Source organism: Piliocolobus tephrosceles, chromosome 8 (genome assembly GCF_002776525.5).
Source record: "Piliocolobus tephrosceles isolate RC106 chromosome 8, ASM277652v3, whole genome shotgun sequence".
Lineage (NCBI taxonomy): Eukaryota > Metazoa > Chordata > Mammalia > Primates > Cercopithecidae > Piliocolobus > Piliocolobus tephrosceles.
Window position 1 is genome coordinate 146,954,524 of NC_045441.1, and position 15,373 is coordinate 146,969,896.

A 15,373-nucleotide genomic window follows, 5' to 3' on the forward strand; every position below is an offset into this window, starting at 1 on the left:
CATTTTATGTGTTTATAAGCTTAGAATGAAAAATAAAAAGAAAATAAATAAAACAAAAAACTAGAAGCTTAGGTTGACCTTCATTAAATTCCAAGACATGTATTTGCGGGTACACACTATTATGTATTGACTGTGGACGTGCTGAAAAGATAACGAGACGGTCTAAAGCCTTTAGAGTGTGTCATGAGGTCCCGGCCTGTGTGCCCACAGATAAAGGCTTTGTGTGCGTGGCCTGGCCTCGGTTCTGTAATGACTTCTGAACCCATGTAATAGCGCCTCCGCACTGAGGAGGGTGCTGCACCTGGGCATGTCTCTAACACCGTTAACAACGCAGTGAGTGACAGCCTCTAACTTTGGGTATTTCTTTTTTCTTTTTTTTTTTTTTGTGGGGGGTTGGGGACAGAGTCTTGCTCTGTCGCCAGGGTGAAGTGCAGTGGCACAATCTCAGCTCACTGCAACCTCTGCCTCCCAGGTTCAAGTGATTTTCCTGCCTCAGCCTCCCAAGTAGCTGGGATTACAGACACACCTCCCAAGTAGCTGGGATTACAGACACACATCACCATGGCTGGCTAATTTTTTTTTTTTTTTTTTTTTTTTGTATTTTAGTACAGACAGGGTTTCACCATGTTGGCCAAGATGGTCTCGATCTCCTGACCTCGTGATCCACCCGCCTCGGCCTCCCAAAGTGCTGGGATCACAGGCGTGAGCCACTGTGCCTGGCCTAAGTTTTGTATTTCTAGTAGAGATGAGGTTTCACCATATTGGCCAGGCTGGTCTTGAACTCCTGACCTCAAGGGATCTACCCGTCTCGGCCTTCCAAAGTGTTAGGATTACAGGCATGAGCCACCACACCTAGCCGCTCAAGTTATTTTTTAAAATGAACAGTATATTTCTTGCTATTTCAAATAGCTGGTTATCTATCAAATGACTGATTTAAGAAAAAAAGATATGAAAAGCCCTGGTCTCGATGCCCACACTATCACACAACTGAATGCGTTTGCAACCTGGCATCCCCAGGTGAGACGGCAACACGGACAGCACCCGCACGACAGGCACCAAGGCTGAGTCTGGGGACCAGTGCCTTACCTTGCTCTCCTGGGCCGTGTGCCCAACTGACATCTGGACAACAGGATTTGGGTTGCTGCTTATTTTCTTCCCTGACTACCCAAAACAAACAGAAAACAGACAAAATAAATAAACACATTTTGATATGGGTTTTAACTAAAAAGGAAATTACTGGCTTATGTAAGTATTCATTTTTATTTATCTCTGATACTTAAGGGAATATCTGGGAACAATTTAATGGGAAAACATATGCTACACACACCCCAAACCATAACTACAAAACTTTCTTTTGCACACAAATTTTAAAGGTTAGGGTCTGGTATTTTTACAGCCAACTACTTTGGAAAACTGAATCTTCTAAAAATTCTTAATTACAGTTTTCGAAAGTTCTTTTATTTACAAGGATAACGAAAACGAATAAAGTGCCATTAATGGAAACCAAAAACCACAAGGAAAGACAAATGTAAAAGGATGTAAAATTCAGAGTATTTCTCTGGTGGGAATAAAAATAGTATAGCGTGTCAGATATACGGTTTTATGTTCTCAACTTAGCGTCTTCTGTTTGAGCGTTTTTAAGCTTTCATATGTCAAATCTTGTTTACCAGCTGCTAAATAATTTTGACTGGAAGAATAAATATCAGTTTAGAATCATATTAAAATTAAGCAGATACAAATATGAAGAAAAAATTCAGGAACAGGAAAAACGGTAAGAAGTGTACATGAGCAGAGCTGATAGGAGAAAATAGTGAAACAGCACATACGTGTGACATGAGGTTTATTTATAACTTAGCCCCACAAGAAGATGCAGTTAAATGTCTGTGTTAGTGGAAATTAATTAGAAGGTTACAAAAATGTTTTTGAGTTAAATAATTTTAGAGTCAAACCTCAACACTACAGCAATGTCAGAAAGAGGTGTCAAAATCCTATCATTATCGGAAGAAATATTACTAGCTCAAACCTACTGCGATAATCTATTTTCTGGTTCATCTTTCGGATGTGAATTCTGCAAAATGAAATAAGCACTGTTAAAAAAGTTTTCAAGGCTACAGATTACTGTGGCAGAGAATACTAATTTTCCCCCTAAGTTAATTTTCTCCTTTTTCCTTTAATATTAGAATTCCCAAGTTTTAGCTGAGCACAAGTCCTCTGTAAATAAAGATTTTGTTGGCAAACCTCCCTTGCAGTCAGGCATGGCCTAGTAACTAAGTTCTGACCTCACAGGAGGCTGTGTCCCCTCGGGCCGGAGCCACAGGTAGCTCATGGCAGACCCCCAGGCCAGAACCCCGACTTCAGGGGAGATGAACTACTGCTACTTCTAAGTCAATTCTATTGTCACAGATACAGGAGCCAAGGCTGCTCCTTAACTAATAATATAAACACTTCATCTCTGAAAAAGTGGTCACCTGTTCCTAGAGATTGACTGCATCTTGTCAATTTTAAAACAGATACTTTTTTTCCCCCAACTTTCTAACATCTCTGAAAACAGAACGAATCTTAAATCGATAAGATATACCTTTTTGGGGGAGGATGGCAGTAGTGAGAGCTGTCGCTGCCCTAACCAATTTATTTTGCTTCTATTTTCTGTTTAGGTATACCTGTCAGTGATATGATAAAACTATTTATCCTAAGCCTAAAATTCTCTAAGTATAAAATAAACACTGTCAAAACTTAATGGCATTTAAAATCTTAGTGGTTCATAAAATAATGATGTATCTTAAAATGGATGATGTTTTCAATTCTATGAAATAAGGTTAAATCATTAAGTTTTCTACTACAGTGCAATATTCAAAATACATCAGCACAAGTCAAAGGGACAAAGTATAATAAAAATATAAGGGTTAAGTCAGACTGTCTTGAACTTAAACCTCAAATCTATTTATCACTTGATTATTGAGACCTAAATACTGCATCTTTCTGAACCTCAGTTTGCATGTTTACACAATGGGCATTTTTGGAAGCTAAATTAGCTAATTTAATAACATATCAATTATAATATAATTATCCTAGCTACACTGGGTGCTTTATATGTATTATTTTATTTATTTTATTTAATGTATTCAACAATTCCATGAAGAGGATACTACTCCTCCTATTCTACAAATAACACAACAGAGTGGATGAAGTGTCCTGTTGGGGGTCACACTGCTTGCTGAGTAGTTGGAGTGCAATTTAAATACAGTCTGATTTCAGGGCCTTCAGCCTTAACGTTATGTTCTCAGGTAGCAAAGAAGAGTCTTGATGTAATTCCTTGCAATGTTCTGGAGGGCGCAGTTGTTTCAGCTACTGTGCTAACTAGTACTCCACAGGAGGAACCTCTAGTAACCCACACCTTATCTCCTTGGCGCGGGACAAAGTAAGGGTTCGCACACACCACACTATAAAGCAGACTCTGCCAATCTCCTGCACTTTTGAAATTTAACTCATTTTTTTCCAGATGAGACTGGATAAAAACAGTTCTTGTTTCTTTAGGATAGACAGAATTTTCTTTAAATAATTACATTTAAAATTCCCCAAGTCCTCCCAAAATTAAAGCCTAAAATGTTCAAAGAAATTAAAGAAAAAATAATAAAACATTAAGTCATAAGAAAACTTTTTAACAATTTGCCAGAGAACACACGTGGATGTCATATTTTAGGGAGTGGAGCTTAGTTTTCAATAGACCTCATTTAATGAAATTGAAAGCCTCTCAAAAGATCTATCACCCAAACCCAGCAGCACCAAAAGCCATGACGTTGGTGACTCAGAGAGGACCCTAACTCAACATATTGGAAGAGGTGATATTAAAATGCATATTCACAGTTCACAAGGCATACCTTTAAGTCATGATTTAAACATCAGTTAAGATTTTAAGTAGAACTTCTATATCACAATTTTCACAAATTCGAATCCAATTAAAATAGATATTTAAATCACCTTAGAGAGAGTTGCCTAAAGCCAACAGGAAAATAATCTAATTTATCATACAGTACTTTATAAAATTTACCTTCAAAGTTGACTTAAATTGTTCTAACTACTAATTATTGGATAACAAAAGTAAGGTCTCTTCCACTAGACAATTAATTACTATATAAATATGGGAGGTAATTTGCCAATAAACTTATGAGACAAAGTATCATCTCTTTCAATATGTTTTCATTAATTCTGTCACCTGAAGGGAAAACAGTTTACCTTTAAAGCTCTCTGAACTGCAGTCTTCTTCAAGACATCAGGGTTAAATTCTAATGGGTTACTCTTTCAAGTCAGAAGAAAACGAATATGCCAAGGGTTAATAAAACATGCAATGAAGTTTATGTAAGGTTAAAGACATGAGAATTTATGGGAATAAACAACAAAAATCTTTAAACAAAACCACCAGAATTACACAAACAACCAAACGCCATCTGTAAAATTCCTTATGCCCAAGACTTTGTCTTAGAATGAAACTTTAATCCATGAATATCAAAAGACAGCTCCTTATCCCCTACGACTAATATTCTTTTACTACCCCCACCCTCTTGATCCTTTGTGATTTCAAAAATACAAGAGTGGGACTTTAGGAAAGGGTTCTATGTACTATTCTCTGCTGAATAAACCCCTAAAATATCAATCACAACGAAAGGTTTTATTTGAAGCACAATGAATGGGCCACAGCCACCCAAGTCACTCTCAGGCCAGGGCAGGTCCTGGAACAGCTGCTGAGACACACCTTCCCAGCCACCGCCCAGCAGAGGAGCTGCTCCTCTCTGCTCCTTGTCCTTTTCAGGGGTAGGAGTCAGGCTGGCTGCATCCCCACAGAAGCTTCTAGGGCTCTAAATACAGTCCTATGATTACGGGTTTTATGTGTACTTTTATTGATTTGTTTTTCCAATTTGTTAGTTTCTTGCCCTCAAAAGGACAAGACTGAGTTGTTTTGCAAGCTCCTTCTAGGACTAGTATTCAAGATTAAAGAATTTATCATTTTAGTTGTAATTAATTTCAAACTTGTGACAAGCTGAACTGAATGTTTTTTTTTGTTTGTTTGTTTGTTTTTACTTTTTGCTAAGCGAAAGATTTTATAATGAAGAAAGATGAATAACTAGCCTCTCAATCTTCCATGACTGGCCGGCTGGGCCAGGAGAGAAGATGGAACATGTGGCCAGGCAGGAATTCACATGACCCTAAAGCTGCCAGTGGAGCTCTCAAAAGTCCCTGGATCTACTGTGTCCATATCTGGGTGGAGCCTGCACAAGCGTATCCTTCACACACTTCCCAGGGGCTCATACACAATAAGGATGGGAACTCTGCTGCCCAGAAGGACTCACATTCTTCAGATATACTACAAACCCTTCCTGAAGCTCACTGTTGGATAGATATGGCCTGTACCAAAGACACTTATAATTCTAACATGTATCAAGTAAAGTAAAACAAGGAGAGAGGCTGTGGCGTGTAGGTAGGGGTTGCAGGAGAAGCTGTGTAAGGTGGTGGACAGCTGTGTGGCTCTGGGGATGAGGCAGACTGGATCATGCAAGTGCTTCAGGCAGGTGCCCTCTCGGGAGGCCACTGGAGTTACCCATCTTGCAGCCATGGGCCACTCACCATCAGGAGGCAGTGGGAGCCACCTATGTTTTTTGTTTTGTTATTTATTTTTTAAAGATGGAGTCTTGCTCTGTCACCAGGCTGGAGTGCAATGGCGCCATCTCGGCTCACTGCAACCTCCACCTCCTGGGTTCAAGCGATTCTCCTGCCTCAGCCTCCAGAGTGGCTGGAACTACAGGCGTGCACCACCACGCCCGGCTAATTTTTTGTAATTTTTTTTTTTTAGTAGAGATGGGGTTTCACTATGTTGGCCAGGATGGTCTTGATCTCCTGACCTCGTGATCCACCCACCTCAGCCTCCCAAAGTGCTGGGATTACAGGCGTGAGCCACCATGCCCGGCCTTTTTTTTTTTTTTTTTTTTAAATGACAGCCAAAATAACTTGCACAAAGTTCCTATCATTAGGCCTAGGAGCCTCCACAGTGGTGGCTATTACCCAGCTAGCACTGTTATGTTTAAGGCATCAGTGCAAATACCACTCATCTCAGATGAATTCCATATATAGACTGATGAATCTATAAACTTAATAAAGTGACCATAAATGCACTTTGCACTAGGGTGGAGTGGACAGGAGGCGCCAAGCACCCAAACTCTGGGCCCACGCTGAGTTCCAGTCCCAGCTCTGCCACGCACTGACCCCATGCCTGGGCATCTCTAGTCTGTGTCATCTGGGTTCTTGGTGTTGTCTTAATTTCCTTATCTGTAAAGTGATAATGAGGGTCTGGGGATTAAACATGCAGCACCTGGGCCCCGTCTGGCTCCCGGAAAGTGCTCCGTAAGTATGCTGGCATATCAGGCTTAAGATGCCAAAGCTGGCCACCGTAAGTCAGAGAAAGTCCTTCTTGTTCAAGCCTGAAATTAAAACCCAGGATTTCATCAAAAGAAGGAGGGCAAAGTCCTACGAGTCCACATTATGAAGAGGTCATTTCCAGCCTGGGAGAAATTCCTGTTGTCCTAAGTCTGCAGATGGGGATCGCTGGTGGTAATGCACTCCTGGAAGTGGAATTCAAAGTGCTTTTGAGTGGGTAGGAAGTAGGGGAGCACGGGGTTGGTAGCCATCAAAGCCTTCACCAGTGACAGCAAGGGTCTCAGCCCTCTGGGGAAAACTGGGGAAGCACTGATCTGGCTTCATATTGAAACCCAATGGGTGGGGAAAAAGTTCAAATTTGTTTTACAGAACATCTTATGTGATGCATATGTTGTAATAAGGAAGTACACTGTGCAACTTGGATAATGCTGCAGGAAAGCTGATTTTGGTAACCCTCCTGATACGAGGTCAGATATTTCCTGTCTGCAAAAGGAAGCAGTTGCAGAATGGGAAAAAGCAACTTGGAAAAGCTATTGGAGATAAACAGTTTACACGGTGGAGCTATCTTGTCATGTTTATACTAGTCTATGATGAAATTTTCTGCTATCACCAGAAGCAAAAAATTATTTTCTTAAAAGTAACAGAATATGCTGCTATTATGTACCGCTGACCTCATTTTGACTTTAAAAAGGCCTTAGACATATATCAGCCAGAGAGATCACATGGTACCACTTAACTATTGGTGTGACTCTGAACAGCTTACCTAACCCTTCAGGGTCTTGATTTTCCTCATCTGTAAGAGGGCAAAATACCTGTTCTTCCAATGAGAAGACTTGGACACGGGGCAGGGAACATCACATACTGGGGGCTGTCAGGGGGTGGGGGGCTGGGGGAGGGATAGCATTAGGAGAAATACCTAATGTAAATGATGAATTGTAAACCAACATGGCATATGTATACCTACGAATTGAACCTGCACGTTGTGCACATGTACCCTAGAATTTAAAAGTAAAATTTAAATAAATAAATAAACAAAATACCTGCTCTTCAAGTTTTGCCCCTTACTCTTCCCCTACTTTAAAAAATAAGAATAGGCCGGGCACGGTGGCTCATGCCTGCAATCCCAGCACTTTGGGAGGCCAAGGCGGGTGGATCACGAGGTCAGGAGATCGAGACCATCCTGGCTAGCACGGTGAAACACTGTCTCTACTAAAAATACAAAAAATTAGTTGGGCGTGGTGGTGGGCGCCTGTAGTCCCAGCTACTCAGGAGACTGAGGCAGGAGAATGGCGTGAACCTGGGAGGCGGAGCTTGCAGTGAGCCGAGATTGCGCCACTGCACTCCAGCCTGGGCAACAGAGCGAGACTCCGTCTCAAAAAATAAAAAAAAAAGAAAGAATAAACTGAGAATGCATAGGGAAATCCTTTGGAAATAGAAGTGAAAACTCTACAAAAACACAAAGCGCTATCAATACTCTATTAAGGGACAACTGGGCTGTAAGAATCTCACTGTCAATTGGATGAAGTCTGACCTTCTAGGCTAATGACTAAGACGCTGTGGCCCCCTGTGGCCCTGAAGCAGGTGAAAACGGCTCTCTACTGAAAACACAGAGAACAGAACAGGAATCCAGACATACAGACCACAGGCAACATATGATGAGATGGGAACAAAGACACACTTAATTATCCACTCCGGGAAGTACTTTATGTGTCTTAAAAGAAAGTGAATCACAAACTTAATATAGTTTTCTCCTCCCTTAGGAGCTCTGGGTAAACCATGTGAGTGAAGGCAAATTTTTATTTAAAAAATGGGTGAATTTCTATCGTCACGTGATCATCCCCAAGCGACTGAGAGTTGATTACACAGCACGGTTTTCAAAGAAGGCCCTAGTTCTGACTCTTGCGTGTTTGATCAGGAAGGGATAGCAGGCCGGGCATGGTGGCTCACACTTGTAATCCCAGCACTTTGAGAGGCCGAGGTGGGTAGACTGCCTGAGGTCAGGAGTTGGAGAATAGCCTGGCCAATATGGTGAAACCCCATCTCTACTAAAAGTACAAAAATTAGCCAGGCGTGGTGGTTCGTGCCTGCAATCCCAGCTACTTGGGAGTCTGAGGCAGGAGAATCACTTGAATCTAAGAGGTGGAGGTCGCAGTGAGCCAAGACCGCGCCATTGCACTCCAGCCTGGTCAAGAAGAGCAAAACTTCATCTCAAAAAAAAAAAAAAAAAAAAAAAAGGAGGGGATAGTAGATTTTAAAACAGTTTTGTGAAAGTTTATAAAAAAATTTTATATCTCACATTAAGATGAACCACAAGAAAATGAATTTTAATCATTATGGCTTCATTTCTTCCTCAGGAGAGGTTTTTTTAAACGAGCCAGCAGCAGCTGAGGAATGGAGGACCGCTTCTCTGCTTGCCAGGGTTGTTCATCTCATGGTCAGACGTTCTCGCCAATGTTACAACAGTGTTACGGTTCACAAAACAAGCACAAAATAAATAAATACACAATAATTAAAATCATGCAAGAAAATAAAAGCATGCGACATCAGTCCACCGCCAGCCAACTGCGTTAGAAGTTCCAGTCCACATTCTGGCAGTTTCCAAACAGACAAAGGAAGAAAGAACCCCGGAGGACTCACAAATAGTGCTCTATAGACTGAGGCGGTATTTTCACAAAACACTAGTCCCGACGCTCGCCTCTCTTTTAAGTAGCCACACCCAAAGTTTCCCTCGTAGATGCTCTTAGGGCAGTGGAGCCAGGGGAGAAAGCAGAGAACGGTGGATTGTGGTCAATGAAAGCACCAGGAGCACTACAGACAGTGCAGAGGCAGAGCCAAAGAACCCCACAGCTCGCGGGACGCCCCTTAATCCAGCGCTGGGCACGCCGCGGCTCTGCAAAGATCCTTTGCCTCTGACGGCCACAGCACATTCCATGCACAAAGTGTCCTTTTAACAGAAGATCAATACATTCTCTTTGGGTTGTTTTTGTTTTTGCTTATGTGACATTATTCAAATTTCAATTTAATGTGACAAAACACACAGTTCTAAAGAGGCCTAATCCTTTGTAGCCAATTCACTGATACTATTCTCTCATCCACCCTAACATAGAAACACTTCCATCAGGCATTATGGAAGCCTTTACAACAAACATTACCATGGCTAAAAGCAAAAAATTCTACTGTATAGAAATTCTGTGGAAAGATTAAATACATAATAACTTTTTCCAAATTGAAATTGTAACAGATAAAGTCACAGACTTTAGACTGGAAGACTGATCAAAGACTAAGGTAAATACTTTAAGAGAAATATAAGAATCCTTTTAAGAAGTTAAAATTGGTCAAGAAAGCTTCACTGAAATAAACAGTGCAATTATATACAATTACATACAACAAACAGTACAATCACATCCTCCCAGTATGAAATATAAGTGATCAATCATATCTTAATTGTAGATAATTTTAAATAAAATGCACTGGTGCACGAATATTTACTTCATTTCTGTGCAAAGCTCAAGGAAATGTACAGTTCTCAGAACGTGGAAGGTGCTGGAGGAAGCCAAGGGTGTGCATCTCGTCAACTATGGAGTGTAGTCTGACCACGGCAAGGCAAGACTACAGGGGACTGAAAGGCTGATAACTTAGGTCCAGGGTGTGTGTTGAGAAGGGAGTTAAATGCTTCTTTGCCTTCTTGTCTATCTCCCTGGTAAACACTGACAAAGGGAGACAAGACACAGGAAGATAATTTATGTACAAATGCACTTGGGGGATGAGTATTTACTGTAGAGAGGCATTATGCAATAAACAACTTGGGGAGGAAAGAAACTTCTGCACCGGGTGGCAACAGTCTTTTTTCCAACAAAAGTGGCTGTGGATATGATGAAATAAAGACTGAGTGCCTAGTCAACAAGTGTATGGGCACTCCAAAATCATCAAACAGGATGACATGACTAAGGACCACACCACTATCCTCACTAGCAGGGTTGAAGGTAGGATGACGGGAGAGCACACTATGCCTCACAAGATTGAATTAGTAAGATCTTCCTTCTCTGTGGTTAGAGTTATTACCTATAAAATGATATTTTACAGTTTTTCTCTACAAACGAACAATTCTGATACAAACAAAAGTATATGCTTCTAGGCACAGAGTGTCTTGTATCTGGCAGTAGGTCATTCCGAGACATGGCTTCCTTTTGTTCTGCAAGAAACATCCCAGGCACCCAGAGGCCGGCTTGCTCGTACAGCAGCACCGTTCTGCCACCTAATGTTCACCCCAGGGATCACCAAGGCCCAGCAGCTCACGCACGGCCCTGCGACAGCCAGGATGAGTCTAGATTTTGTAATCAGAGCTGCTTCATTTTATTCCCATTCCAAATAGAGACAATTTCCATCCTACGACAACTAAGTTTTAATACTTACTGATTTTCTAAGGAGTTATCTTCTCCTCCTAACCACTATTCATCTTCTTTTCCTATATACTGGATAAATCCAGCTAAATGTATAAACAGAAATGTATGTACTCCCAGAGCAAACACTAACTTCTCCCTCTCCACTGCCACTCTCCTGCACTTGGATGTGAAGTGAAAACACACGACGAGAACAGGTGACACAGAGTGCTGCCAAAGCAGTGGTTACGAGCAGTTGCTGGGAAATAAGCACCCAAAGGTGTTACCACTGTGTTACCTACCGGAAGGTTCCTTGCTGAATCCAAGTACAAGATCAGCAATGCAGAAGAAAGACCATCGTTGGCTTGGTCTTTGTCAGCTTTGATGTCTGTTAGCACCTAAAAGGATAGCAAAAAAGCCTTAGCAGCCATGTTTCCACAGGATTAGAGACCATTTCTATGTAATTGTATCATGTTGATTACGCTAAAAATAAGAAAGGTGAGAAACCATCCAATCCATGCAATAGAGACAGAACTAAAACAATAAATACCTTTTAAATAACAAGACTATTATTCCATATATAAGTCAATTAAATGAAGCACTCAGGTGATTTCTGGCTCTACAAATCCCTGCACTTTAACAAGCACAAAACTGAAGATCTGATAAAACAAGTATGAATGACCTATACATTTCATTTCTAAAATTCCATTATCTTTAATTTATCCTTGATGCTATTGTAGTGACTTAATACACAATAATGAAAATTACTGCTCTAACTGTTAAAAAAATCAAGTAGCAACACAACTGAAAGAGATCGATCTCAGTTATAAGGAGAAGTTAGTTAGGTAGTTTTCAAGAGAACACACTCCACAGCACCTTATCGAGGTTTGATGCATTTGGCATTAATGTGAGCCACTCCAGTCTCAAGTGTAGCTTCCCCTTGGGAACCTCGTCCAGAGTGAACCACTGAAGAGAAAAAATGTTTATGTTCAGCAAAAGTTCTTCTGAATCAAAAATCTAAATTAAACCCAGTCTCTACAAATGTTCCATGCTGCTCACTAACCCTGAGGCATCCACAGTTCTCAGTAACGTGAAGGCTGAGCCTCAGCATATCCAGCTCTACGCTGTGGGTGCTAGTGACCGCACGTTTGGAGGCGATGACAGTAGCAGGGGTGAGCAGACCATTCTAAGTGCTTTACATGCACCAACCCCTCGACCCCAACGGAAACCCTAAGCAAGTATTACTATCATTCCTACTTTACACATAAGAACTCAAATGTTTTCCAGCACTATCTAGAGAGAGTAAAGTCTTGTATGAATAGACTTCTTTTTTTTGAGATAGGGGTCTTCCTATGTTGCCCAGGCTGGGCTCAAGTGATCCTCCTGCCTCAGCCTCCCCCACAGCTGGGACCACAGGCCTACGCCTGTGTCTGTAGGCAAGCATGCTCCACCAATGGCATTTAATGGAATGCACAGGACAAGAGATAATACAACATTGATTCCAAATACTGAATTTCAGTGTCAATTTAATCTGTTTGTTCTAATTCATCACTCTATACTAATAAAATAGTATAGGCTTGTATCAGCTTAAAAGTCACAAGATAATTAATCAAAGATGCTCCTCAAACACTAAGTGATAGACGCCATGAGCAGAACTATCCATCCAGTGCCTGGCACACTCAGGAAAACAAGATGTCATGGCCAATGAATGCTGAACACTCAATCGAGGGAAACGTGTGATTATGAAAGTAGCAGAATTTAACATTTTTGTTTAATTTTTCTTCATTTATCTAAATCTTACCCATCTTTTAGAAGCCACCACAAATATTTCCCTTTTGATTCTTTTTATTCTGATAGCAATAAAACGGTGGAAATCGAGTCTCCTTGCCATGAATTCCCACTGTCTCTACAGGCATCTCTCATGAGAGACGCCTCACTGGCCACACTGTGCCTTCTCCAACCACCTGAAAATCTCCATCACTAGGGGGCATCTCGCACATCCCTGCCCTTTCTCCTGCAGGGAATCGCTTGTTTGTCTGCAATAACGTCAGTTTATGCTTCATATCCGTAAGGATTCCCAGCATATGGTAGGTACTCAACACGCACCTGAATGGACTCTTAAATTTCTTTCTTTCATTTGGTATTTCTAAAAGGCCTAAATTCTTAGTATTTGTGACGTAAACGCCGTTCATGTCATACTAATTAGGATTCCTGCACTGTGTGATGGTGAAGGGGTGGTTCGTGGCTGCTCCGGCACAGGGCAGGGACTCAGTCAACAACTGTCAATAAACCAACACTCCAGGGAAACTTACTTCATCTAAAAGGCGCTCCTTTTCAACTTCAATGAGATCAATCATAAGACTATAAAAACAACAATACGACAACTTTAGAACATAGAAATACATTTCTTACGGAAACAACTTTAGAACATAGAAACACATTTCTTCCTGAAACAGCCTTAAGCATTTGTCTATGAACAAGCACTCCAGAAATGCAACAAAACGCTAATAATTTTTCAAGGAACAGACTATTCTTCCACAAGCTTCCTCCAGCTCACCCCCAGTGTCAGGAGAGTAAGAGTGAGGTGGAGTTTCTGTGAGCTCAAAATACTGAGTTTGACCCAGCTGAGGTTAGAGTTGTAAAACAAAAACACAAACAACTCATCTTCCCTACAATGTTACATGCATCAAAAAATGTTAAAAGCATCTCAACCCTCTTATTTTACACATCCTCTCGGTAGGGCTGTGCGTTACTGTGGATTCCTCACTTGCACAGTGAACGCTAACCTCACCTTCCCCCACCCTTGCTCTCAGGCTCTAGACCCACGTTGCACCGAGCCCAATGGACGCCCTCACTCAGCGCATCTGAGAGGAGGCCCATTCCAGTTCCCCTAACCCTCCTGTGCTTCCAAGATTGGCACCACCCCCAGATGCCAGATACAACTAGATGGCATGATTACACTCCCACTTCTTCTTGTAGTCTCTTCTGCCCCCTACAATCTATGTCTACACTGCCTTCTCTCGTCCTGGTCTATGACACGCTCTCCTATTTGGTCTGCCAGTTTCTAAGCTCAGCCCTCGACAATCCAATACATACAGCAATTTTCCTAGAATGAGCACCCGATCTATCCCTGTCCGGCTTAAAATCTCTCAATTGTTCCTAGTTGTCCTAGGAAGTCTTATGAACTCTGAAGTCAGGCCATAACATGCAAGGCCATTTTTCACGAGGTATGAACCTCTCCAATGTATTCTATCCTACATCTTTTTTGCCACAATTAATTCAGTCAAATAGTAACTTAATTAGGTTAAATTAGAAATAATTGATATTATTAACAAATGGTGGTGAAACAACCATTTTAAAATTTTATTTTTAAAGCTATACTAGTTGTTCAATTGAAGTGAACAAATCAATATTTATTTTCCCAATGTGAATTACTATATCCTGAAAAAATTAATCCAGCAATTCAAAAAACTTAAAAAACCCATTTTTGCAATCTGGAATAGAACTCTCCACTAGAACTCAGCACGGGGGAGGTTCTGCATGTAGCTATTAAGCCTTGTAAAGAAAGAAAGTAACCCTCAGAAAGAGCTTTTAATTTATTTAACTTTAATTAACTTAGGGCTAGTGGCTGCTGTAACGGACAGCACAGATCTAGCAGATTCACTTCTCTTAAATGTAAAACTTTTAGGAATCAAAATGTTTTAAGAAATCCAAGGTGAAACAACTGTTGTATCTAAGAACCATTTAATGAATATATAACAAGCATATAATCGTATTTTAAAACATATTTTTGATTATTTAAAAAAAAAACCGACCCCATGCCCTCCTCCAATAACCACGAAGGGTTTTAATTACCTTCCTAAAAAGTCATCCTTGTCTGGGTCTTCATCAAAGAGCTCAATCTCTAATTCTTGTCCAGGATGTTCATACACTAAAGCCTAAAACATCAACGGTGAGTAGTTAAGCGCATTTTTACTAATAGAGTCATACACAGAGTATGATGACTGATGACTGTGGTAAATATGACCATGTACTTTTCTCTCATGGTAAACTCCTTAGTTATTTATTTATTTATTTATTTTTGGAGATGGAGTGTCGCTCTGTCGCCCAGGCTGGAGTGCAGTGGCACAATCTCGGATCACTGCAACCTCCACCTCCCGGGTTCAAGCGATTCTCCTGCCTCAGCCTCCCTTGCAGCTGGGATTACAGCATGTGCCACCACATCCAGTTTATTTTTGTACTTTTAGGAGAGACAGGGTTTCACCATGTTGACCAGGCTGGTCTCGAGCTCTTGACCTTAAATGATCCACCCACCTCGGCCTCCCAAAGTGTTGGGATTACCAATGTGAGCCACTGCACTCAGCCAGTAAATTCTTTGTAGAACACTTATTTTTTTATTGTCGAGTCACACATACCTCTTGATGACGGGAGGTCACTGAAACACCTGCCACACAGTAACAGTCTACCGCGCTTATTTCTAGGGATCCCGGACCATCTCTACCGCGCTTGTTTCTAGGGATTCCGGACCGTGTCTACCGCGCTTGTTTCTAGGGATCCCGGACCGTGTC

At 41.2% G+C, this 15,373-nt stretch overlaps 1 protein-coding gene across 3 annotated transcripts in view; it reads right to left on the reverse strand.

The window, feature by feature from the left end:
- ESYT2 (extended synaptotagmin 2) overlaps positions 1–15,373 on the reverse strand; it is a 99,329-nt gene that overhangs the window by 17,682 nt on the left and 66,274 nt on the right. For 2 of the 3 annotated variants that reach the window (XM_023202007.3, XM_023202009.2), the window contains exons 10-15: positions 14,661–14,743; positions 13,118–13,166; positions 11,682–11,771; positions 11,108–11,203; positions 4,234–4,296; positions 1,087–1,161 (exon numbers count right to left, since the gene is read on the reverse strand). In XM_023202007.3, the coding sequence (XP_023057775.1) occupies positions 1,087–1,161; positions 4,234–4,296; positions 11,108–11,203; positions 11,682–11,771; positions 13,118–13,166; positions 14,661–14,743 (456 nt within the window). The remainder of the gene's footprint in view (positions 1–1,086; positions 1,162–4,233; positions 4,297–11,107; positions 11,204–11,681; positions 11,772–13,117; positions 13,167–14,660; positions 14,744–15,373) is intronic. The other variant, XM_023202008.3, reaches the window with a different exon arrangement.